The 27,801-nt window shown below is 36.4% G+C and overlaps 1 protein-coding gene across 31 annotated transcripts in view; it reads right to left on the minus strand.

The window, feature by feature from the left end:
* The window catches only part of AHI1 (Abelson helper integration site 1), a 180,734-nt gene that overhangs the window by 105,967 nt on the left and 46,966 nt on the right, over positions 1–27,801 (minus strand). For all 31 annotated transcript variants that reach the window (XR_011497651.1, XR_011497647.1, XR_011497646.1 and 28 more), the window contains 6 exons: positions 26,604–26,710; positions 24,047–24,165; positions 21,228–21,358; positions 19,888–20,028; positions 5,872–6,068; positions 1,813–1,839 (listed from right to left, as the gene is read on the minus strand). Coding sequence is in view for 22 of the 31 variants with exons in the window: in XM_070496191.1 (XP_070352292.1) it covers positions 1,813–1,839; positions 5,872–6,068; positions 19,888–20,028; positions 21,228–21,358; positions 24,047–24,165; positions 26,604–26,710 (722 nt within the window). In the remaining 9 variants the exon portion in view is untranslated. The remainder of the gene's footprint in view (positions 1–1,812; positions 1,840–5,871; positions 6,069–19,887; positions 20,029–21,227; positions 21,359–24,046; positions 24,166–26,603; positions 26,711–27,801) is intronic.

Raw genomic sequence — 27,801 nt, forward strand, 5'->3', positions numbered from 1 at the left:
ATTCAGATCCTGGGCACGGACATGGCACCGTTCATTAGGCCATGTTGATGAGGCGTCCCACATGCCTCAACTAGAAGGACCCACAATTAAAATGCACAGCTGTGTACTGGGGGGATTTGGGGAAAAAAAAGCAGGAAAAAAAAGAATAAAAAAGGAAGATTGGCAACAGTTGTTAGCTCAGATGCCAATCTTTTAAAAAAAAAGGAATAACTAAAGACACTAGTAAGGTTAATCTTTTCAGATCTCGATTAACTTCCAAATACGTCGTCGTATTTCCAATGAGCGCTCATTCAACTTCTGTTAAGTGCTAGGGATACAAAGATGAATAACATAATCGTCCACCCTCAGGGCATTTCCAGATTAGCAGAGGACGTTCTCCATAAAGCCTTGCTAAATATGTGCAGCAGATTCTATCTGGACATTCAGATAGCATTACAAAAGAAGGGCATACAGTATATTTGTAAAATAAAATACCTGTGAACTGCTAGTCAGAGAATAAACTTTTTTTGACTCCAGTTTTCTATACTACTTAAGAAGATTCAGTAATCTTGGACCTACAATCACTACACCAATCATTGCTATCAGGAACTAGTTTCCTGAACAGCTGCAGCCCAAGTCAGAATATAGCCTGTTCTCTTCTTCCCCTGTCTTCCTTCCGATAGTCTATATTCCATACCCTGTTGACTTGTGATAATTAGGTTAAAAAGTGATGGTTTCTGACTGATACTGGACAGCTCAGTGATGGGGTAAGCCAGTGCTTTCTGACACATTTCCTCCATAAGATGCCCCATGTAGAAAAAGACAATAGCCTACTTACTTCTATGTTCCAAGTACCTGCCACATGGTAGCAGGTGTCTACTGAGTAAGACAGTATTTCCACTGTACTGACATTACATAAAGCAGTCTGTGAACATACTAATACCACTTTAATTCCTTCCCTTCTGCATGTCTCAACCTCTTACTTTGTGACGCATATATTTAATAAATGAATGGATGCCTAACTATTCAACTGAATTTCAGGAGTGGACAGAAGAAGATGGAAGCACAAACACGTTGTGCCATTCTGACTCTTAAATTAAAATTTATTTTCTTGACAACCGAATTAAAGGTTATAGTTATACCCAAAATAACCTTGCTTGTAAAAGGAAGAAAGCTGCTGTGTTGACAGCATCTCAGAAACAAGTTAGTTGAAACTGTTTAATAATTAAGAGCCTTTTTGTATACTACCACTTTTAGACTAACTCTGGGGTCTTGGGCAAATCATTTAACCTCGATAAGCCTCAGCTTCTTCATTTCTAAAACCGGAATAACAAGAACATCTAACTGGGATTGTTATGTCTCTCAGGACTGTTATTGAGGCAAACGGGAAAAGAAGCGTGAAACCTTGGTATAAGGACCAGGAGCATTACCAGCCCAGTACGCCATTGCTATTTATGTGCAGATTGCATGCATCGCGAGGCTTATTCAATCTACTCAGCATACACCCACTACAACCATGTGGGTGTCTCTTACCTACTAAGTACCACATAATATTTTTCTCAGAGAATGAAATGACTTTGTGGTCCTTAAATGAAAGTAGACTCCCATCACTTAGTATTCTTCAGTCTTCCAGGCACGAAGCTCGCTAAATTCTAAGGTTCCAGTATTATAATTCCTTGATAAATTCAAGCTCAAGTAAGGAAAATACATCTCTCTCATTAACTTTTGTAAAAGTTCTATTAAAAACCATGAATGGCACATATCAATTCTTTGGTGCATCACAATGAAAACTATAGTTTTAGAGTTATCTTCCTGGTAACAAAAACTACTTACCTTTGCAGCACAGGCTCGTATCACCTCCTAAAAGAAATACAATACCGTAAGTAAAGGAATATTCATAATTTCATTTTAATAAAATAGCAACTCTTTTCAAAACATTCAGATGTTATTTATTTATTTATTTATTTTGAGGAAGATTAGCCCTGAGCTAACATCCACTGCCAATCCTCCTCTTTTTGCTGAGGAAGACTGGCCCTGAGCTAACATCCGTGCCCATCTTCCTCTACTTTATATGTGGGACGCCTGCCACAGCATGGCTTGACAAGTGGTGCCTAGGTGTGCAGCCTGGATCCGAACCAGCGAACCCTGGGCTCGCCAAGTGGAATGTGCGAAATTAACCGCTGCGCCACCGGGCCAGCCCCTCAGATGTTAATCTTTTAATGACCAAAATCAACATTTGGAAGAGTTTCTTTATCTATCACCCTGCAGTTGTCACTCTGCATTGTTTCCAACTAGCTGGAAAGAGAGTAAATTAAAGAAAAAGACTTCACGATTGTTCTTGGTAAATCTAACTCGCCAAAACAAAAGGCACTGACCACCAAGGCTGTGGAGGGCCCACACGCACGTGCCTCAAGACAAAGTGTCCCCTCCATAAACTTAGGACAAATATGAAAATTCTGTACTAGAACACTAACGTGTCTAAAAGATGCACTCTGAATTAACTGCAGTATATCATTATCTCTATAAATAATAAGACTCAGAAATATAATTCCCATATTAATAATTTATTTCAGAGTAATTCTAATAATAAACACTACTGAATGGTAAAGTATATGCCAGTACTGAAGGGGCTACAGAAAGGAACTGCCTACAATTCATGGGACAAGGCCAAGGAAAGATCATTTTTGAAAAAGAAACTAGTAAAAGTCAACATGTAACAGATGATTTGAAAATTTGCTGCTAAGGAGACACAAAAAATACTCAAGTCCAGTTAAGGGTAACCAACACATATCATCAGCCCAGTATAATATTAGAGAAAAATGGTAACAATGTAGAGTTTTGGGGAAAAAAAAGAGAACAAAAAAAGAGGAACATCAATTTTTTAATCCAGAAATTTCTAAGGGAAAGACAGTATGTCTAAAGGATATTAGCAATTCCATCACTAAAAGGAGACAGTAAAACTGACTGTGGGCAGGAATTCTGACTGCCTGGACAGAATTTCAGCTCTCATGCTTCCATCTGTGTGACCTTGGTGACACTGCTTGACCTCTGTAAGCCTCAACTTCTTCTGTAAAATGGGAATAATACTGGCACCCACACTAAAGGATGTTTGTGAGGATTAAATACAATGAACATGTGAATCTCCTGTGGCGTAAAGAAAATTAATCTTTTTTCAAAACTGACATAAAACATTTTTAAACCCATTTAATCCCTATTCCCACGACTCTGCTAACAATCAACTTTTGTAATCATTAACCTGGATTTCAGGTTAATTTTAGAACATGAGAGCAGTCTTGAGTGTTCAGGAAGCTGGAAACTTATTCCTTTCATTATAAGATGTCTTTTAAGTTTATAAATCAACTTTTGTAGGACCAATTACTCTTGGTAGGTACCCTAGACTCTGAGCAACTCTTGATGCACTGATAAGATCAAATTTCTGGATTTGAAAACTTAGGAAGAGTTGTGTCAATGCTCTCAAGATACTGTCTACCCTGGAGGTCTTATCTGGGTTGCAGCATGCCTTCTAGGTATTGCTGTAGCAGCAACACAGTCCAGTCTGTTAAATATAAAACAGTTAAATGATTTATGACTAAATAGTAAAGCTCCTAAGAACAAACAATCATCAATTTTTTGTATCTTTCACTCACCAATGAGTAAGCATCTATTAAATACCTCCTGAACTGAATTTATTATGAAACTCATACACACAAAAATCACACCCTAAACTTGCACTATATTTTATTAGAAAAACAATCCTATTGTGGTTACATAGAAAGAAGTATCCCCTGTAATGAGTCTTCTCTATTAGACTTCTACATAGAAGACGAGTGGTATAGTCTTTAACAGACTAGGTAACAACCTAACATAAAAAACGAATTGGAGTTTACCAGTATACAATTGCAGGAAACAAGAAAATATAAAAAGAACGGAGCTGCCATGGGAATAAAGATGACATTTTGCTTTTATTCTCATACACAGTAGTCATGCGCCACATGACAGCATTTCAGTCAATGACAGACCACATATACGACGGTGGTCCCATAGGAGTACGACCACAGAGCCTAGGTGTGTAGTAAGCTATACCATCCAGGTTTGTGATGCTGGCATGATGAAATCGCCAAACCACACATTTCTCAGAACATTATCTCCATCGCTAAGCAACACATGACTGCATATACATTCTGAAAGAAAACATACTGCAGATAGCATTTGAAAAAAAGTTGAGTGAATTCTCTCAACATAGGAAAAATACGGTTTTCAAAGACCACAGCAAATAGACAAAGCTTTCACTTCCAAAGGCAGCCTCCGTCTACTTCAATCCCAAAGGAAACAGATTCTCTAAATAATTTTTAAAAGAAAAGATTTAGTAAAAGCTAAATTAATGACTCTAAGAGAAGTTTTTCCTTTATAATAAATTATCAATTTACCTCCCCCTTGTCTCTGATTTCATATCTTAAAAAATATTTTTTGATTTTATTTTTCCTTTACATCTACTTTCTTTTGTTCTTATATCCTTTAATTAACTGAGGAGGATAGTTACATAAAATGATGTAAGAGAAAAGCTACAGACTAGGCTGATTCCAGGACATTAAGTTTTACAGTGCAAAGATCGACAGATTGTAGGAAACCTGTTTTTATATATCTGTCTCTGAGTTGCTCTTAAGCCTGTAGAGGAAGTCATTTTGCCATGCAAGATTTTAGACTAGGGACACACCTTTTTTTTACCTAGTGAAGAAATATTTTTCTCTAATTTTTAAATCTCAATTTTGTCTATTCATATTTCCTTTTAAAATTTGGAACATCATGCATTATTCACTCATTTAAAAATTTTAAAATATAAAGAATTACAACATTGAAACAAATTTATTAATTTCTAGTCCTATATTCTAAAATTTATACTGAGAAATATAAAAGAAATTCCCCATATATTCCAACTAAACCTAAACCCACAGCCTGAGTGTGATCTGCACTCTGGTATACCTTAAACACTCTAACTTTGTAAAGAAAGAGAAGGAGAGACGAAGTAAGTACAGTCCAGACTCAAGGTGTCTCAGTGTAGCTCCTTGTATGTTTGGTTTAAAGCTGGTCAAGATTTCTATCAAAGGAAGGGGAAAGGGATAATATTTATTAAGTGCCAGGCACTGTGCCAAAAGGTACATGTCTGGACAGTCCCTGTCTTCAAGGATCTCACGGCTAATTCGAACTAAAGGAACCACTATAGTCAAGGAGTGTCAATATTTTTAAGGATGTGTGAGCTTCTCAACACATTTTACAACCTCTCTTTGAGAAAGATCTTGTAGTAACTCATCACTAACAGAACTGCACACTACTTTTACCCCAGCTCTCTCCTCTTCCTCACTTTCACTGTCTATTTTCCAGTCTATGGGCAATAGCTGGTCTCTACAGCACTTCTTTTCTTAGTACTGAGATAGGACTTTTAAATATGCTTATGAAACATTTGCATCTACTCTTTTTAGAAGTACATGTTTATTTCTTTTATCTATTTCTTTGCTGAAGTCTATTTTTTTATTGTTTAGTTTTTGCATATTAAGGAGGACGTTGCTTTAATATAGTTTATGTAAATACTTTCCCAGGTTGGTCTGTGTGTGTGTATACAACACACACACACACACACACACATATTTTTAAACAGAGAAACAGGACCTGGGCTGGTCTTTACAGAGGATGATAGTATCCTAAGTTCAGTCTGTTTATTGCAGTCAGTGATTCTAGAACAAGCACCAGAATGGAAGTATAAAAGTATAAGAAAGCCTAGTTTTAAGTAACTAACTTACTTCACTAATTAATATTTATTGGCATGGGAATTTAAAAGAGGATAAAAATGGTTTTAAAATTTCCAGCTTCTCAAGTGCATAAGGTAATGACACTTACTGTGACAGAATCAAGTCTCTGTTTCACTTGCTGCATCTTCATTGAAGAGTTTTCAGTGTGGACATAGTCATCAATCTGAAAAGAGCCTTGATGAGGCAGTTTAGGACACGTGCATAAGGCATCTTGACTTTGGTGTATTCCAGGTAATGGAAACGTTCCATTGTAGCGTTTGAACATTTCAGCCTCTTGCTGGGCAACTGGAAAAATGAGTACATCTTAGTTTAAACCATCATAGCAAGAGCATAGTGAAATAATTAAGCCATGAAATTGTAGCATTAATCAAATGATCGGAAACTGCATAACATATTTTAAATATTGTATAATAATAAGAGAACATGACTGGCAAAATGTGAAATTATTAAATACTATAAAACCATAAAGAAGGAAATATAATAATTTCACAGATAATTTCATGTCACACAGTACTATAACTGACCCTTGAAGGCCAAGCAACATCTTGGTCTGGAAAACATAACAAATCGGGACAGGAGCCTAACTTTAAATATATATATACAGAAAACATAATATAAAAAATCAAAGGCATAACATAATAGAATTAAATAAAAATTATTCACAAACCCATCTCCCTAAAACTGTTTTCATTTTCTATACCCCTCCTAATCTTTACACGTGTACATTTTATGTTAAGACATCAGTGTAAATACAACTTAACATTTTTTCAATTTAAATGCAAACATTTTTCATATTTCTACAACTATGTAATTGCTATTTTTAAATGCTATACCATATCTCATCTAATGAAGCACCATAATTTATTTACACATTCTCCTATTACTAAATATTTACAAAGTTTTCTGTGTTCCCTCATTATAGACCATGTAAGAATAAGTACTTTCATAGTTTAATTTGTTTCTTAAAATAATTCTTTCTTTGGATTTAATTCCCCAGAGCGGCAAAGATGGCTCACAAGGCGAATGATTCTGATGGTGATGATGACGACCTGATGGTGCTTTCACATACATTATCTGTTTTGATCATTTAAAATGAATGAATTTGATGATGACGACGACGACCTGATGATGCTTTCACATACATTATCTGTTTTGATCATTTAAAATGAATGAATTTGATGATGATGACGACGACCTGATGATGCTTTCACATACATTATCTGTTTTGATCATTTAAAACGAATGAATTTGATGGTGATGACGACGACCTGATGGTGCTTTCACATACATTATCTGTTTTGATCATTTAAAATGAATGATTTTGATGGTGATGACGACGACCTGATGGTGCTTTCACATACATTATCTGTTTTGATCATTTAAAATGAATGATTTTGATGGTGATGACGACGACCTGATGGTGCTTTCACATACATTATCTGTTTTGATCATTTAAAATGAATGAATTTGATGATGATGACGACGACCTGATGGTGCTTTCACATACATTATCTGTTTTGATCATTTAAAATGAATGATTTTGATGGTGATGACGACGACCTGATGGTGCTTTCACACACATTATCTGTTTTGATCATTTAAAATGAATGAATTTGAAAAATTTAAATGCCTGTTTGTATATACAAAGGAGAAAAACTATAAAGTAACCATTTAAAAAAGTATTTCCTTAATTATATAATTTTAAATGGAAGGCCTTTCTAAACATGACCTGAAAAGAAATTGATACAACAAAGATTCATAACATGGACTCACAGATGAGCCTTCAGAGATTCTGTGTACTGAAGGCACATACAGAAATACGCTGTGTATATATAAATGTTTCTGGAAATCAGGTCCATAACTTTTATAGGATTATCTATCAAAAGACTGTATGAGTCAGAAAATGTTAGAAATTGTCAATACAAAAAAAGATGGACAGATTGTGCTACATGAACATTTAAAGAGTCTTCATTAAAATAAAAAAACCTACTGTAACCAAACTTAAAAAGCAAATGATAGGTAACAGAGTTCTTCCACCTCTCGCCAAAATAGGGTAACAGGGACCAGATTTGTTCTCCTGTTTGAAACTACGAAAAAGTAGACAAAACATACAGACGTGAAAAAACAAAAAACTTTCTTTACAGACATGATCATCCATGCAATGCTAAGATTATACTGAAGCCAGTGATGGATACAGGGAAGAATAGTTAACGGGGTACACACTCTCAAGTCCTGGCCGCACATTCGTGTAAATAACCTGGAAGGAATCTGAAAAATAAGCCACTAGAACTGATAATCAACTTCGGCAAGGTTCCAGGATACAAGACCAGCACACAAAAATTAAGTGTATCACTATATACAAGTAACAAAGAACAGGAAATTGAAATTTAAAAAAATATATACCACTTAGAAGGGCATAAAAATAGGACACACTTTGGGAAGTATCAGATGAAAGATGTGAAAGATGTGTACACTGAAAACTACGAAACACACTGCTGGGAGACACTGAATAAGAACCTAAACAAAGAGACCATCGTGTTCACAGTTGGAATAGTCACTATCGTTAAAATGTCAGTTCTCCCCAAATGATCTGTACATTCAATGTAATCCCACTAAAATTCCAGCAGGTTATTTTTGGGGAAATTGTCAAATTATAAAATCCACTTGGAAACGCAAAGGACCTAGAAGAGTCAAAATAACTTTGAAAAAGGACAAAGGGGACTTACACAAGCTGATTTCAGTTCTTCTTACAAAGCTACAGTAATCAAGACATTTTGTGACTAGCACAAAGATAAAGAGATCAAGAGAACAGAACAGACAGCTTAGCATATAGGGACAAGGTGTAGAGGCAATTCGATGGAGAAAGGATAGTCTTTTCAACAAATAGTGCTGGAGCAATTAGACATTCATATGTGAGAGAATGAACTTTGAGCAATATTTTACTCCTTGTACAAAAAATAACTCGAATCACAAATCTAAATGTAAAACCTAAAACCATTAAGATTTCTAGAAGAAAACATAGAACATTTTTGTGAGCTTGGATTAGGCAAAGATTCTTAAACATAACACCAAAATCCATAAAGAAAAAACAGATAATTCTGGATATCATCAAAATTTCAAATGTCTGTTATTCAAAAACATTAAGACAACTGCAAGACAATCCAAAGCTTGGGGGAAATGTCTGCAAATAGCGTATCTGATAGAGTGCCACTTGTACACAGAAAACCTACCTCTCACAACTCAATCATCAGGAAACTAATGAGCCAACTTAAAAGATGGGCAAAAGACCTGAACAGACACTTCACTAGAGAAGACATATGAGTGGCAAATAAGCCATCCATAGGTGAAAAGGTACTCAACATCACTAGTCATTGAGGATAAGCAAAACCAAAATGAAATAGCACTGTGTGCCTATTAGAATGGCTAAAATTAAAAAGACTGACTATGCTAAATTCAGCAAGGCTATGGAGATACTGAAACATTCCTGCACTCCTGGTGGGATTGTCAAATGGCACAACCACTTTAGAAGAAAGTTTGGCAGCTTCTTAAGAAGTTAAACATACATGTGCAATAGGATCCAGTCCTTCTACTCTTAGGAATTTATTCAAGAGAAGTGAAAGCAAATGTCTATACAAAGACTTGCAGATGAATATTCATTACAGCTTTATCTGTAATAGCTAAAAACTGGAAACAACCCAAATGCCCATCAGCAAGTGAATGGATAAACAAACTGCGATATAGCCATACAATGAAACAAAACTCAGAAATAAAAAAGATGAACTATTGGGGTAGCCCTGTGACCAAGTGGTTAAAATTCCACATGCTCTGCTTCAGTGGCCCAGGTTGGTGGGTTCATATCCTGCGTGCAGACCTACTCCACTGACTAGCCATGCTGTGGCTGTGTCCCACATCCAAAACAGAGGAAGACTGGCACAGATGTTAGCTCAGGGCTGGTCTTCCTCAAGCAAAAAAAGAGGAGAGTCGGCAATAGATGTTAGCTCAGGGTGAATCTTCCTCAGCAAAAAAAAGAAAAGAAAGAAAGATGAATTATTGATAAACTTTAAAATATAGATAGATCTCAAAGTAACTATGAATGAAAGAAGCCAGATAAAAAGAGTACATGAGGGGCTGGCCCCACAAATAAAGTAGAGGAAGATGGGCACAGATGTTAGCTCAGGGCCAATTTTCCTCAGCAAAAAGAGGATTGGTGGTGGATGTTAGCTCAGGGCTAATCTTCCTCAAAAAAAGAGTATATGACACGAGGGGCCAGCCCAGTGGCATAGCAGGTGGGTTTGTGCACTCCAGTTCGGTGGCCCAGGGTTTGTGGGTTCGGATTCCAGGTATGGACCTGTACATCAATCATCAAGCCACACTGCAGTGGTGTCCCACATGAAAAATGGAGGAAGATGGGGACAGATGTCAGCTCAGGGACAGTCTTCCTCACCAAAAAAAAGAGAAAGAGTATATGACACACACTGTTTCACTTAAATACAATGCTAGTAAATGAAAATTAATTCATAGTGATTGCCTGGGGGGAGGGGAGGTAGGAAGAGCATACCACGGAGCACAGAGCACCTTGTGCGGAGGATGGATGTATTCACTCTCCGAATTGAGGTGACGGTCTCACAAGTGCACTATCAAAGTGACACTTTGAATACACGCAGCTCATTGTGTGTCCATTACACCTCAATAAACCCACTCACACAAAAAGCAATGACCAACTAGTGATGAGAGGTTAATATTTTAATATGCAAAAAGTCCTCATAAAATCAATTAGAAATGAATAATCTAACAGAAAAATGGGCAAAAGACCAGTACAGAAAACTCACAAAAGAAGAATTATGTGGCCAATAAAAAATATATTCAATCTCACTAATAATTAAAGAATTAGTAAGGAAAAAAGGTAAATTAGAAAGTAATGCTTTTTTTTCCCTGCCTGTTTAACTGACCCTTTGTACCACAAGATATTTTTTCCTAAGGAATAAATTGAATAAGGGTAGCCAGGTGGGTACTGAAGTATTGTTTAAAATATTAAAAAACATAACAGTGAAATTGTGCAACAACAGTTGCTTAAATAAATTATGGCGTATTCATTTAATGAAAGGGAACTCAGCCACTAAAATTATGTACGGAAGTATAATTATCAGGACGGAAGACTGCTCATGATATATTATTTACTGGAAGAAAAAAGTTTATCAAACAATATAACGAATATATGAAAAGATGATCACTTTTTTCTTAGTTATCAACCTTGTTTTCACAACCATGAATCTGAGAGAGCACACATAAAAAATTTTATTTCTTTGACCTTTGTATTCACGTCCTACTTTGTTCACAGTCTAAATGAAGAGAACTCAGTGGTAACTGGTGGTCTCTCGTAGACCTGGACAAGGGACGCACCAGGACGGCATCCAGGGAGAAGACCCGCCCTTTCAGAGACACGCCTTCCTCAGCACCAATCGCCGTCCTCACACAAAAGTGCAGCTGTTTCTACACTTAGATTTTTAGGGGCTTCACTACTATTTTCCAGTTTACATTTTAGACTGCTTTTCATAACACTCAGAACATTTACTTACTCTCAAATCTTCAAGATCGTCTAAAGAACAAGAGAACTGGAAGCTGTAAAGCAAAGCGCTCTCTGGATGGCATTTGGAAGATTTACCACTAGAAGGCCAGTCAGGGATGAATGAATCAACACAGGAAAATCACGTTGCACGATCTCTGCCTTATTGGCTTTTCTAAATTGTCTTTAACATCTCATTGTTTTTTGCTGCTACAAACAGAAAGGAAACCTGGGTCTAAATATTTAATGGCATTTTCTGACTCTGTGTGTTTTAGTACCTGCCTGATACATATCAGCCAGCCACAATTTCACACTAGGCTCGGAGTGAGGGAATGCGCACAGAAGCACATCCACTGATGCATGCGTTACACAGGATAGTAGAATTCTTGTATTTATCCTACTCTTTTTGCCAAACCGTATCTGCTAAGTATTATGCTATTATTATTACTCTTTTTTAAAAAAGGAATTTTTTTCAAATAGTAAAAAAAAGTATTGCCTAAAATATTATCTGTTTATTTTTCCAGGCATGAAGATGACTTTCAGAAAGAATTAAAATGGCCTCAATGGATGCAGATAACACAAATAAACTCCAAACAATTATGAATACTCGTCTCTGTCATCTAAAGGGAATTTTCCATACAAAAGCCATCTGACTGGATTTCAAGGAGTCAAATTAACACCCTACTTTATCTTTAGGACCTCTTGTTCCGTGGAGACAGCCACTTAAAAAAAAAGCTGCAGAAATATTCACAAATACCTAGTTTCTCAGATACTAGAAACAAGCTGCTTACAAGGGCTTGCATTCTTTCCCCTCCCCATCCTTCCACAAATATACACATCTATTTGTATAAGACTATACAGATGATTTCACTGTAAAACAGATTATAACAGATGATTTCTGAAATTCCTTCAAGCTCTACGCTTCTAACATTTCAAAGATTTCTAAAACATTTTTACATGGGCCAAGGTTAGAGTATGATATTGTAATTTCTCCACTGTATTTCTCCACTTCATCATTTTCTCTTCTTTGTGCTAACTTAACATTGTACGTTTAAAACTTAGCTCTAACCTAACTTGATATCTTTAAAACTCACAATGTACCGGTCTCACCCTCACCCGTCCCTCACTTTTTGAGGAGTGCACTAGAGCGGGATCTGGGAATACAAAGACACCCGAACCCCTCCTTGGGTTTGACCCTTTTGGAGGTCACCAAGAAATTACTGCTCTGTCCTAGGTGGTATAGCCGAGGAATGGACAAGGTGCTGAGAACACAGAGGCGGCAACTACATTAGCTTAAAGGAATGTTATATCAAAATACCTCTAAATTTATCTACAATTGGCTATAATTTGGGATTCTAAATTTTACATAATTAAAAAAATTCTTAAAATGTTTTCATAACTGACAATCTTCTGATTTATATAATAAGTTCAGTGCTTCTGTGTATTTTCTGACCTTAAGCAATTATAAAAAATAACGTGGTTTTCTCAGGAGATTTTTATCTTTATAGGAGGAAGAATGGAGGAAATAAGATATTTTAATCCAGTGCCCTCTGCATTTGAAGCGAATACAAAGTTTGTTATTATTAAAAGCTATGTGTACTTATGTTATTGACTTTATAATAAAGTATGACTAAAAAGCCAACATATTCTTTCTCTTACACTAAATTAACAGTAAGATTTCCTTTTGCTTCAACACAATTCCTTTGTTCAAGACTTACTATAGTCCTATTACTGTGTATAGTCATCTTACTAGATACTAACTCCTTTACTCATAAATTATTCTTTCTAATGATAATATGATTACTGTAAGCAGGTAGGTCTACTTCTTTAATAACCCAGCACTCAGCAGTTACGTAGCATCCTCCTTCTACTCCTCTGACAGGTGCTATGTGTAGAGAACTTCTGTCATCTGAATGTGTCCCCCTAAAACTCCTATGTTGAAATCCTAACCCCCAAGGTGATGGTATTAGAGGTGGGGCCTTTGGGAGGCAACTAGAATACGGGAGCAGAGCTCTTATGGATGGGATTAGTGTCCTTATAAAAGAAGCCCAGAGAGATCCCGTGCCCCTTCCACCAGATGAGGTTACAGCTGGAAGGTGCTGTCTATGAAAGACAAAGCAGGCTCTCACTGGACACCCAGTCTGCTGGTGCCTTCATCTTGACCTTCTCAGCCTTCAGAACTGTCAGAAACAAATTTCTGTTGTTTATCCAGTCTCTCGTGTTTTGTTATAGCAGTCTGAATGGACTAAGACAAGCACGTTCAGGGGCTTATAATGTTTTTGACTGTATTTGACTGGGCCTCTTGTTCCTGCTTCAGTTAATCTTAAGAGAGTGTGTGGATGAATCAAGAAGGTCTATTGAGTAACATTTCAATTCTAGCAGCCTGGGTGTATTTCAGGGCCTGTTAGTAATCTTGCACTTCCTTGACATATTTTATATGTAAAGTAGAACTTATAAAAATCACCGATAAAACTGTTCAAAAAGCTGGACAAGAAAGTGTAACAGATTCATGTCCCATAACCGACCAAATGGGAGAGCATCTACCATCATTTGGTAAATCTGTTAGTTGAACATCAAAATATAATAAACTATCTCCAAATCTCTTGAAGTTCATGCTATTGTTCTATTGTTGATTGCCTATTCCATTATCAATCAGTTATCACACATCATGCTATTTGACTGAAAGTGTGTGATGTGTATATTTCTACAGAAAATACCCAGGATTTCTCTACTGCAGCCCAGTTCGTGAACTCCAATCTATCTATGCTCCACATCTTGCTTTATAGTTTAAACTTATCCTCTGAAAAACCACTGAGATAAAATAAAACAGGTATTGTTTTAATTTACAGGTGAAAAAACAGATGCAGAAATGCTAAGTTATGTGACCAGGGTCAGACAGAAAGTGATGGCATTTCATCCAGAACTCCAGTGCTCTAACCGCTGCTCCAGCCTCCCCCACCACACTGCTGTCTATTAAGCACCATACCATTCTTCCTTCTTGGTGCACTTTAAAAAGCACCAATGTAAGCATAAAAAAATGCCTGGATGGGAATTTAGGTCTGCTGTTTATGCTCAAAATCATTAAGTTGACTAAGTTTTCCATATGTGCTGAATCCTTGAATGATACAAGCTTTCAAATCAAAGTATCCATTATGCAAAGAATATTAAAACAGATGCCTTGGTATGGCTTAAAATTTGGTATTTCTATTTCTTAATTTCTCCTACTAGGCTAATAATAGATATTTAAAACTGTGGCCTACAGTCAGTTATATATGTTACTGCATAATCTTATCCACGTGTGAGGATACAATATCTAAGCTTGCTTTTGAATCATTAGTACTTCAAGAACACCATTAAACTACATACACACTATGGATATTAAATTTATTTCAACTGGACTATCTTATGGCAAAAATATTGCAAAAGTAGCTACATTAAAATTAACGCTACATAATAGAGAAAATTCATATTTTGGACTATATTGAGAATATAATGGCTTAATGCGTTATAATTACCCCCAGCATCTGTAAAAGAGTGAACTATTAATAATATACTAGATAACCAAAGTTCCTTTTAATCTTAAGGGGTCCTCCTAAATATTAAAATTGAAAACAAATACATTTTACCACAGGAATATCTGGCTACCTTCTATTTTTCTTTTTAACGATTGGCCCTGAGCTAACATCTGTTGCCAATCTTCTTTTCTTTTCTTTTTCTTTTTCTCCCAAAGCCCTCCAGCATGTAGTTGTGTATTCTGGTTGTAGGTCTTTCTGGTTGTGCTATGTGGAACACCGCCCCAGCATAGCTTGATGAGCAGTGCTAGGTCTGTGCCCAGGACCCAAATCTGCGAAACTCCAGGCCGTGGAAGCAGAGCACGTGAACTCAACCACTGGGCCGCAGGGCCAGCCCCTCCAGCTATCTTCTTAATTTAAGTTACTTCATGAAATAGGAAATGCAAAGGCTAAATAAGTAGCTGTGACAGAAAGCATGGGCTCTGGAGCCAGACAGCCTGGTAAGCTGTCCTGCTTACCAACTGTGTGACCTCAGGCAAATGACTTCATCTCCCTATGCCTCAGTTCCATCATCTGCAAAATGAGGACAATAATGACATCTATTTCGTGGGGTTTTGGGAGGACTGCATGAGATAATTTATGTAAAGTGCTGTAAGAGGAGGGGATACACAGTAAATGTTTGATAAATGTCAGCTACTACCACCACTATTAATATTAGCCCCAAATTTACTAACTCATCCACCCTTTCATTCCCATATTTTTAAAAGATTTAAGGGAAAAATGCTCTTCTACAGGATTTGTAACCTTTATTGCAGACCTTTACTGCACATCAGTAACATATCCGGTGCTGTGTAGACAAACAGAATGATAAACACCACGTGCTTTTGATCAACAAGCAAGGTATATAACAAAATTTGTATAGGAACGGAAAGGCATACACTGCCTTAAACTTTGGCAAAGCACATCACAGCGTGAAAAATAAAGCTATCAACGATGACAATGTAGGTGGTCATTAACGAATATGGATTCTACAAATAAAATCACGTTTAGTGTCAATGGTAGAGACTGCTTTTCAGTTTAACTAAAATTCTTCCAGAGGTTTAATCAACTGAGGAAGTAGAAAAGATTGGAAAAGAGCATGGTAATCTGAGTCTGATTCCTGGGTTCCACAGCCCTGTTCAAGTGGCACACAACAGATGCTCGCTGAAGACCTGTCCTGTCTAAGCCACCAGGACGCAGAGCACACCAGAGTTAACACTGATTCAGAGCAGCTACTGCCATCTAGTGAAAAATTAGCAGGCTCACTACCTGGGCTTATCAAATAATGCTGAAAATGTCCCAAATTAAGACTTGACTCAACTTAAAATACTACATGTATTTTCATTATGTGCCAGTATTCAGGCTAGGTACTGGTAATAAAAAGACAAATAAGCCCCCATCTCTGCTTCCTACAAGGTACAGATGATTCAGAGAAATCACATACTCCACAGAGAGGCATAAAGTAAATGTCATTGTAGGTAAAAAAAAAAAAAAAAGAAAAGGTTTGCTGATTAGACCATCAAAAGCTAATATTTCAGAAAATCTGCTAAAAAAGTAGTGTAGTGTAGCAAATAAGAGCACAGACTCCTATTCCAAACTGTATGGGCCCAAGTCCTGGCTGCTGTAAAATGGGGATAATTATTGTACCTATCTCATAAGATTACTGTGAATAAATATATCACATATTTATATACTCATAAATGTATTATATCTTAAGACAGTACCAGGAGCATAGGAAGTGCCCTGCATTAGCTATGATTATCACCAAACGTAGAAGAGGCTCCTAGACACTGAGGCAGACAAAGATTGATTAATAACGCAACATTAATTGCTAAAGTCTAGCTTTGTGAATTTAATTCAGCAGAAGCCGTTTCTCTGACTAGCACTCTGTTATGATGGGAATCCTGAAAGGACATTATCTGTGGGACTCGGTGACTAAATCTTGTATTACTAGATGATTAACCCTTTCAACACCAGGCAAATAAAACTGCCTTCTGAAAGTAAAAATTGTATTTCTTACCAAAAAAAGCAAAAAGTCAGTAGAATGAAAGACCCAAAAGACCACAATTCGAACATATGCTTAACAGGGAAAGACGCTTGCTGACTCTTCACAGATTTTGTTAGAACTGAAAGATGGATGATGCATTTAGCTACCATTGTGGTCTCATTCGCAGCTTATTTAACTTATGAAAAAAATGAGCTTGCTCCATTTTCCTTGAAAATTACCTAAACATATCAGCAGCTCTGACAAATACTATTTAAAAATCATCTAACTGTTTTATAACTTTCAAATTTTATACGATTAAGACATTTAGGTAAAGCTACATGTAAACTTTACTTTCAGACAAGAAAGTTTGGGCAAAATATTCCTGTATTAAGAAATAAATAAAATATAAGGCAAAACTACAATAGGTCAATAACAAATATTTTCAACGAAAAATTTAAAGACTATTTGACTTCATGATTCGGGCCTGTATTTAATGAGCAAAATATTTTAGAGTCTGAAACTACTTTTCATTTTCTTATGGATACAGACCATTCATAAGAACTGTGCTAAATCTTGGATTGCCTGACATTATGTAACTTCTTCCTAAGCTTCCTCTTTTTAAAAATAGGCAGCAAAGAGTTGGGAAAATGTGTTGAAACATTTTAAGTTTTAATTTGTTTGTAAAGGTGTGTTAGTATATCAAAAATTGCATTCTGACTACACTGCACAAAATAATTTTAATTTCATATGTGTATTATTTGAACATTTTAATTTCTAAAACACTGAGAAATCCTTTCTCTTCTATGTTAAGATAGCATGGAAATAACATAATGTTTTTAACTTTATGCATTTATTTTCTAATACAACTGACCTAGAAAGGTACACCCTCTAGTAAAAAAAAAAAAAAAAAAGGAAAAGGCTGCCCACAGAAAAGAGTAAGAGAAGGAAAAAAAGTTTTTTCAGTCCCATTCCATACAGAGATGCTTATCAGCATATTAAAACAGAAGTTCCCACAAAGTCAAGTATATACTGGTTGGATAAGCATGATTAAAACCCATTTTACCTTTCTTGTTTGTTTTAACACAGTGCTTATCAATTTACAAAGTACTTTCACAGTCCCTGTCTCAGGAGCCTCACAAATACTCTTCAGCGGCACAGGTATGATTAGTACCCTCACAAATACTCTTCAGTGGCACAGGTATGATTAGTACCCTCACAAATACTCTTTAGTAGCACAGGTATTATTAGTACCATCAACTAGACAAGGAAATGGAGCTTCAGGAAGGCAAGAGGCTTGAGCCTAAAACCCATGTTTTTGAACTCCTAAAACTCTTTCTACTTAATGTTTCTAGAATGGACATTTTAGTCTAAATGCCTATTGTCTAAAAACCAAATGGCAAACCTAACTGGGCTAATGTAATGATGAAATTCCTCTATCAATGACAAAAAATAACTGAAGGAAAAAAGATAAGAGTGGAGCTTTAATTTGCATTTGTAGCAAAAATTTCAAAAGCCTAAAAAAGCAAATTAGAAATTGAATGAAGACTGTTGTGAAACCTCTTAAGAGTCTGAGGAAATAACTGTGCTGCCTATTTCCTGCGTAACAGTTCCAATTATAAAGCACTTACGTATAACTCTCCTCCTTTATGTGAAGACTTAGAGTGGGTACAAAGAACAGGCCTGTTTGAGGATACATCATGTTTGAACTAGACACCAGATCTAGACAGAGGACGACTTGAGAAATCCATTTGTCCTATCCTATAATCAGGCAGTGTTTATTTTTGCTAACATTTCTTGTAATAAATGGTATTGTGATGTTTATCAATTTCACCATTAGTAACAGTGTTCTGTAAATTTAAATGTGTGTTAGAGAAATTCATTATTTCTTCTCTGTAAAAGTCTTTAAAATAAGACGTCTCAATTTTACACATTATTTTCTAACATAATTCACCTGAAAAAGCATAATAAAATCCGTGGTGTGACGAAGAACTTCAGGTTTAGAACTCAACTCAATTATCTAATAACTTAGCACTTATCACAACCATTAATCAATTCAATCTGTATTAACGTAACAAACTTAACACCACTTTTCATTAATTTAAAACACTCTGTCCAAATAGGTCCACATTAATATTACTTACATACATATTTGTATATTTATGCATTTATGACACTGTATGTAAGCCATCCTAGCTTAGCAAAAACAGTGAATGACACATGGACATCCTAAACAAACCAAAGAGACTAATAAAGACTGTTAACTTTTGTACAAGAATTGATAGATGAAGAAAATGGAATTGCAATTTTGAGAGTGACAGTACTATCACTACAGGGCAGAACAAGGAAATCCTAATTTCAGAACAGAAATTAAAGAAATACACAAAAAAGAGCATAAATCCAAATAATTCTAAAAATGCCATACTATTCCTGAAAGACATGTCCAAAGTCTTTACTTCCTTATTATTTCTCAGAATGACAGAATAGTGTAATTTTAGAGTAGAAAAAGACATTTGATTTTTTTGTCTTCTTTTCATGTTAAGAAACTCTCAAAACTACAACTTATCAAAACTATATGCTTTAGTAAAAAACAAAAACACAGATTAAGAAATTAACTTCATATTCAACTGAAAACATTAAAGATCCATATTTCCTAAATGTTATTTACCTTTTAAATTTAGTTAACACATTCCCAAATAAATTTCTAGGTGAATTTTATTTATTTAAATTGATTTGCAAAGAAAGTGATGACTACCTCTGGGATCCCAACATAAGGACACAACCATTATGTGTACTTTTGCTGATATTTAAACTCCATAACAGTAATGCTGATAGAAAAATACAATGTTGTACCATAATATAACCTATTTAATATGGCTCCTACAGTATATTCAAGAGAGCTCTGTTAACACAAAAGATGATAGTTTCTACAGGGCTCATGATTCCTGGTTCAGCCTAAAAGTAAAATACTCTAAATATTCTTCCCTTATCAAGCAGTAGACTTACCATGAAAATCATAAATATACAGAAGTAGTGGCTCATTCTGCCCAAATGCACAAAATGCAACCATGTTTTCAAGTGGATGATAAGAAATGTCTCGAATGGGCGACTTGAACGGCAGGTCAGAATACATCGCTACTTGTTCTCCTAAATAAGAAAAGACACCCAATAATTTGTACTGCCTCAGACATTTCTCATTAGAAGATTATTCTGCAACTTATTAAAAAAAATTTCTAGTGAGTAATGATGTTCACATTATTTATATGAAAACCTTAAATATTTATAAATATTTTGAGTACCACTGTATTAAATAATTACCTTTATTTCTCATTCTGTTGAGTCTCCTATTTCCACTTCTTAATCCAACCTCTTCAGTGAGGTTTTAAAGACACAAAATAGAGACAAAGAGCTTAGCAGCAGAGAGGCACTTGACTCTGACATTTGACAGAGCTGAGCAGGAACTCCAGGGAGAATCGGGGGAGCCGCAGGGCTCTAAAACTGAAGACCCTCTGGTTGGGAGAGACTTGGTGGGGAATTGATGTTTCTATTGTTTGATGTACCGTCTGCTTTAGAGGTATGATCATTAATGGCTAAAAGAGGTTTAAGGAACCTATGAAAATCAGAACTCAAAGAGCAAGGCGCCTAGATCATTTATTGAAGGGGAAAAGAGATTTAACACTTCGGAACTGATGCTAAAGTATCAAAAAACAGTACCCATGAAAACCCTAAGTGACCCGACTGGTCAGAAACGCCTACCGGGAAGATCAGGAGAATAAACAAGGTAAAATCCAACACTGTTCTTTAAAGAAAGTTTCAGGTAAATTTTATAAGATTCTCTCAATTTATTGCTAAAAGAAGTTTATGCAGTTTCAGCTTTTCTTTTGAAAAACAAAGATGTGGCACCAATGAACTTCCCAATGTAATCATTTATTTTATTGAAAAAAACCTGAATTACAGTAATTCAGGTAGATTGCTATTGAGTTTCAGACTTGAAAAACTGACAGGAACATACGTGTTTTCAATAAACATATACGGCAGATGTCTAACCATTTGTATACCTAGTGATAGTTCAAATTCAGCTTATAACATTTTGTATTCTGCATTCCAGTCCTCATTAAATACTTCGTGATTTACATACATATTTGTATATTTAAGAAGAACGAACAGAATTTAATACAAATTTAGACTGAAGCTGAGTTCCATTACTGCCTTTCCAATTTTGAAAAAGATAACTGAGAACCTGAAACCAGAATTTCCTTGAAAATTATTCCATAAAATGGTAGTTTTCACACTTTTTCAAAAACAAAAAAAATTTTTTTTCTTTGGAAGATCAATGAAATATTTACCTGTTTCTGGGTTCCAAACATAGACTATAGCATCCTCACTTCCGGCAAAGAGAAACGTCCCGCATGGTGTCAAAGTACTATGGATCTTCTCTCGGTAATTTGCTGCACCTACAAATTTCCTTGCCGCTAATCTATAAACAAAAGAGATTTTACCAATGTAACCTGTCTCGCCCACTTAAAAGACTGGTGGTAGAAAAACTTCTCTTTTAAATACTTCATTTGCATTTAACGAACAATTTTTGAGAACCTGTTATGTGGGATACATTCCATGATGGATGCAGAATAAAGAGATAGTCCCAGAACTCAGGAAGTTTATAATTTGGCAGGCAAGAGAAGAAATGCATCAATGTAAAACAGAAAGTGGAGGTAGAGTGTGCCACAAAAGAAGAACAGAAAGAGGACTGTGCAGATTTGGATATGAGAGAGTATTTCTAGCTGTGGAGAGACAGACTATTTTTGTGTGTGCATGTGTGAGGAAGATTGGCCCTGAGCTAACATCTGTGCCAAGCTTCCTCTGTTTCATGTGGCATGCGGCCACGGCATGGCTTGAGGAGTGGTGCTAGGTCTGCGCCCAGGATCCAAACCTGCGAACCCCAGGCAGCCGAAGCGGAGGGTGTGAACTTCGCCACTACACCAGTGGGCTGGCCCACGCAGAGAGGGACTACTTTATGGAAGTAGCATTTGAGTTGGTTACTAAAATACTAAAAAATGAACAGAATTTTTATATTCTTAGGTTTTTTCCCATGTGGTGAATTTTTAAAATCACACAATGAACACTTGATCCTTGCAGAAACATTACACAAAACATATTGTTAAAGCATCTCTTAAATACGGTTTACAACAGGCCGGCCTGGTGGCACAGCAGTTAAGTTCACATGCTCCGCTTCGGTGGGTTTGCAGGTTTGCATCCCGGTGGGGACCTAGCACCACCTGTCAGCCACACCATGGCAGCATCTCCAATAAAATAGAGGAAGATTGGCATGGATGTTAGCTGATGGCCAACCTTCCTCACAAAATGAATAAATAAATAATGATAAGTAAATAAATGAATAAGGTATACAGCCTTCCAGGCTTTTTCACTTACGAATAACAGCTAACACTATTTTAGTTCTCACTACGTGCCAGGCAGGTACTATCATCATCCCTGGTTTACAGAGAGGATATTACACACACTGCTCTGTTACTGCTTTCTTCAGTCAACAATAAATCCCGAATAATGGCCTTCCATGTCAGAGAATAAGATTACACATTATCATTTAACAGGTATATATTCTATCATTGTCTAAATGCATCTTCAGAATTTTCCTGTTGTTGGACGACACTTAGGCTGTCTCCAGCTGTCCCTTACGCTCAACATGCTTTCTATGAACAATCTTGTGTGTATACATATTTCTACACTGTTATAATTATTTTCTTAATATAAATTCCCAGACCTGAGGTTACTTGGGTCAAACACTTCTGGGGTCTTTGCTATGTGCTGTAATGTTTTAAGTACTTTACATGTTTAAACTAGTTTATTCCCCACAAAACCCTTAAGAGTTATGGTTTATTGTCTCTCCCATTTGAGTGGTGAGGAAAGAGATCCAGAGGTCAGAGAGGTCACCTGGCTGGGAAGGGGTGGAAAAGGTAGAATTAGGCTCTAAACAGCTTGCCTCTAGAGCCCAAGCATGATCTAAAGCCGAATGCTACACTGCTTAAGAAGAGAATAACTAAACCCCTTAGGCCTGGCCTTCTAAAATCTGCTCTAATCTCTACTCCTAAAAAGTCTCCCTCAGCACGCCTTAACAAGACACCCACACTCACACAGACTTACTCACTCTGTCCTAAACACGACTTATATTATCCCACCTCGAACTGCACTCCCGGCTTTTCATGTTTTCCACTCTACTGAAAACACTTCTGTATCGTCTAAATTCTATCCATCCCTCAAGGCTGAGCCTAAAGGCCAGCCTCTCCATGGAGCCCTGGACAGAAGACTCTATTATAGCTGTCAGCTTTACTGATGCCATGAGAAACATAATCCTTTTATTACATATTCATATTCATTAAAAAGTATATATTGAGTACTCGCAATCTGCCAGGCATGACATGGACTACATACAGAAAAAGAGAACAAACAGACTCCAGTCCTAGAAGATCTCACAATTTAGCCTAATTAAATGTTTTGTGTGTTCTTTTGTAGGTGGTACAACTAGATTATAAACTGATGAACGAATTCTGCTTATCACTCCCCCACAGCACCCATGCCAGTGTCCTGAACAGTTCTACAGAAATACTGAAGGGTTTAAACGGTTAGCTCTAAAAAGGCAACTGCAGAATAGACTAACGCAGATCACCACATCTGCCTTTCTGAACACAACAATGAAATTTAATAAAATAGCTCTCTCTCACTTGTTTTACAGGAACTCTTAACACCAAAACAAAAGGACACCAGCAGTCCAGGCTGGTTGTCCCAGAATTCTGCTTCTGTCTTTTATATTAAGGAGACGTCCCTTCATTTGCCTTATTAATAAATAAAACAGAAAAGAAAAACAAGGATGCATTAATCAAAAGCCCTCTCATTTCAGTCTCAGAACCATTCACATTGTGGGCAAGATAACTCTCAGTTGTGGGGGCTGTCTTATGAACTGGAGGATGCTTAGCGGTATCTGTATCTCTGGCTTCCACTAGAATCAACATTCAAACATGTCTCCAGACACTGCCAAACATTCCGTGAGGGACAAAACTGTCTAGCTGAGAATGGCGGCATTTTATAAATGTGAATTAATTCATTACTTATTCTGTGAGTACTTAAGGTGTCAATAGTGAAATATACTTACATCCGGAGATCCATAATTCTCAAAGTACTGTCTTTGGTATGGATTAACAAACGTTTTCCATTGGGATGAACCTCCAAATAACTTATTGGAATCCCCTTAAACTCACTCTCTTTAATTTCCTAAAATAATTTAAAAAAATTATAAGATATTACCAAAGTTTGTCTAATGTTAAATGTTTTTTAGAGCACAAATTTAATTTTAAAATGCCATTTTTCAATTGCACTATGCATGATGCTTTAAAATTGTTAGCAAAAGTTTTCCCAGTAACTTCCGTTTAAGGTTGAAAATAAAGCTGATACAATGTACTTTATGGTTGTTATGTAATGCCACATTTAACTCGTAAGTATTTTTGCAGTGTATTTCCAAACAAGAAGCACTTCCTACAAACACATCTTCTAACGTTGCATTTTCTGTTTATCACCATATAAGAAAGCCTCCAATTTTTATAAATTCAAAAGTGTAGAATTAACTTCCAACTTCTATTTCAGTCTCAGGTTATTTCTTCACATACCTACTTCCACTATCTTGAAAAAGGTATGTTGTCAGCATCTCATTCTGACATCCACTTAATGTAGGTTGTGATTTGAGGTGAAGTTTTTTTTTTTTGATGGTTATTTAAGGCAGCTAAAGATGCCGCCTGACTAATGATGTCAAGAAAGACATAAACGTGAAGGAGAATCTGCCTGAACAAGCCTTGCATAAGAACTACCAAAGGTCCTTCTTGTTTGGATTACCAGGAGAAAGAAAAAAACAGCAAATGCAAAACTGCTTAGACTAAAGCCCAGAGTCAGAGGAGAGTCTGCCTTAACCCACGGGCGGAACCCTGTGCTCGCCTTCTCCCTCCAGGACGTCTGACTGTGTTCCTCGCTCTCCTAGAGGATCTCCTCTGCAGAGGTGGGCTGGTGCCATCAGGGGGCAGTACAAACTACTAGAATCCTCAAGTCAGCAGCTGAGCCCCTGCTACCACTGTCTGACACTAAGACCTACGTCAGCTACTTTTTAAAAGTTACAGAAAAAAGTCAAATGCTGCCACCACAGATGAGGATTTCACTGAACTGAACTACAACAATTTGGGGGTGGGGACGCACTGTTGGGAGTTTGAGCAACTGGAGCAACATTTACACAGATGCAATGTGCAAAATCAGAAACAAAACTGCCTAACAATTCAGTGTTGGTGTGACTCTGAGAGGGGCAGGCAGATTTAGCCTCTGCAGCGTCTGTTAATGATGTCCTCCATATTTTTCTTGATCATATCAAGTCCTAGTGTTGAAGCCCACGTCCTGTACCCAGGGGTGTGCCACAGCACAGGGCGCTTCACCTGGGCGCAGATGAGTGTGCTCAGCGCTCCCCACGCTGCGGGCTGGAGAGGACCAAGGCAAGCTCCAGCCTGTCCTGGGCATTAGCCACTAACAAGACACTGCAGCTCATTTCCCAACGTTTTGTTTTTGACTGTCTCAAGTAACCACCAGGCTGCAGATTTTCAAGGTAAACTTGCCTTTTGGTTACTATACTGAGGTAAAGAAACACCGGAGTTTTTCACATAAATAACAGACTCTGTATTGCAGACGTAAATGATTGGAACTGGTGTTTTGGAGCTTCGCCAACTGGTGTTTTGGAGCTTCGCCAAGCCCTCAGGTACAGAAGTAATTAGAAAGTTCTTCTCAAAGTGTGTGAAATGAGGCTACAACACGAATCTCAACCCAACATTCATTAATCTGACAGACTAGATGAGAATAACTAAAAATAGACTGTTTTTTAAACAGAGTTGATGTACTTCAATAGATTTAACTAAAGTTCACGGAAATTCTTTTTCATTTAGACTGTCTTTTTTTCAAATGAGGATAATTGTTATAATCTATTATGAAGAACAAAAATTGAAGAACAAAGGTATAGCATGTAAGACAGAAACTATATCAATTTATATAACAGGTTTAATGATTTTATATTTTTAACTAAAAAATACTAAATATACACCAAAAAACTGCTTAATATACAAGCCACCTTAAAAACACTCTAGTCTAAAAATGAAAGAGACTATTTATTTGCTTCTGCCTATTTATCAAATTTCAAATGAAACAATTATTGTCATTAAATCACAGCCCCCCCTCATAATTACACAATTTTGATTATATAATTTTGAAAGCACTGTTACTAAAACACTGAGCACAGTTTTCAGAGTGATGTTACTGGACCAAGAAAAAAAGAATACAAATAGCAGGAAATATAAGTGATTACTTAAGGACAGTAAATATAATATAACATATACCTCATTTTAGCATAAACTTCAGTAATGGATCAGTGAATGTTATAGTGCAACTTAGGGCTCAAAAAAATGAAAGTAAAGGCTGGCCAAAATGAAGAAAATTTTTACTAAGTCACTATACCATCAATTAGCCATCAGGAAGACAGGATAATTAATCAATGATAATTGACTTTTCAAGGACTGGGAAAAAACTTTTTTTGAAAAGAGAGAACAGGATGTCCTGACATGTTAAAGTCACGTGGTTCGATTTTTCCCATTTAATTAACTCCCAGAGCAGGAGCTGCAGTCTCACACCTGAGTCACACTCCAGTGGCGCACCGAATGCTGTACATCGCCAACCTTGACGTAGGTGTTCCACACGACAACGACGCCCGCACAGTCTCCTGAGTACATGTGATGGCCTATTCAAAACGAGAAAAGCGCTCACTTATAACTCTTACCCAGAGGGAGAAACAAGGAATACGAAACTGGGAAAACACATCCCAGTAAAACATCAATGAATTAGAGGGCTATTAAAAGGTATTTCAGTTTAAAAAGGGCCAAAAACCAAACACAACTCACAATCAAATCCCAATCACCTTTAAATAAATTCTTCACTCTTTTGAATTATTTTTGATGACTTATTTCCCTTTGTCACTTTCCTGAATTTGAATACAAAAAGAAATGAGCCTCTCGGTGCACGTGTATATGGCTCAAATTCCAAAGCCAAACAAATTATATGAATTATCCAGTATGTATCTGTATTGCTTACTTTCATTAAGCTATATAATCTGTTTTACATTCCCGGAAAAATACTTATATTCTAATAACATACTGTTAGTGTAATGCCTGAGACCCGGTAAGAACCCAACAAATGATCAGAGAATGAAGAAAATAATAAATAACAGGTGTTCTAGTTTAACATGAATTCTAAGAGTCAAACCATCTTATAGCTGAATGGGAGCTCAGAGACCATCAAGTTCAGCTTCACATCCACTAAGAAATACCTTATACACCACTATAAACAGGTCGTCATTCAGCAATTGTGAATTGAGTATTTTACAAAGTAGCTTATTCAACTGATAAACTGCTCTATGTGTTAGAATGTTCTTTCTAATTCTGAGCAAAGAAAATCTGTCTTCTGCAACTTTGGCCCCATCTCTACCTACTTGGGTGACACAGGCTGATTTCTGTTTTCAAATATGGATCACTTAGCCAAATATTTGAAAAAATTCTCCACTTCTCTTTTATAATCTGAGCTGCCTCTATTATGAGACAGTTTTCAGGTACCTTTCTACCTTTGGATGACCTTCCCTGAATGCGTTCCAATTTATTAACATCCTTAGAGTTGAACTGAGTACATTAGCAGTATTATCACTTTGATCTGGATCCCATACTAATTAATTATAGCTATAGTCTATGTATCTAGTGTCTCAAATAATGTAAAAGGTGACTATTTAACAGATTTATTGAAGTTTTTATTATTTCAGTCGATAAAATAACCTATATTTTC

The sequence above is a fragment of the Equus asinus genome, chromosome 24, assembly GCF_041296235.1.
Source record: "Equus asinus isolate D_3611 breed Donkey chromosome 24, EquAss-T2T_v2, whole genome shotgun sequence".
In the NCBI taxonomy this organism is placed as follows: Eukaryota; Metazoa; Chordata; class Mammalia; order Perissodactyla; family Equidae; genus Equus; species Equus asinus.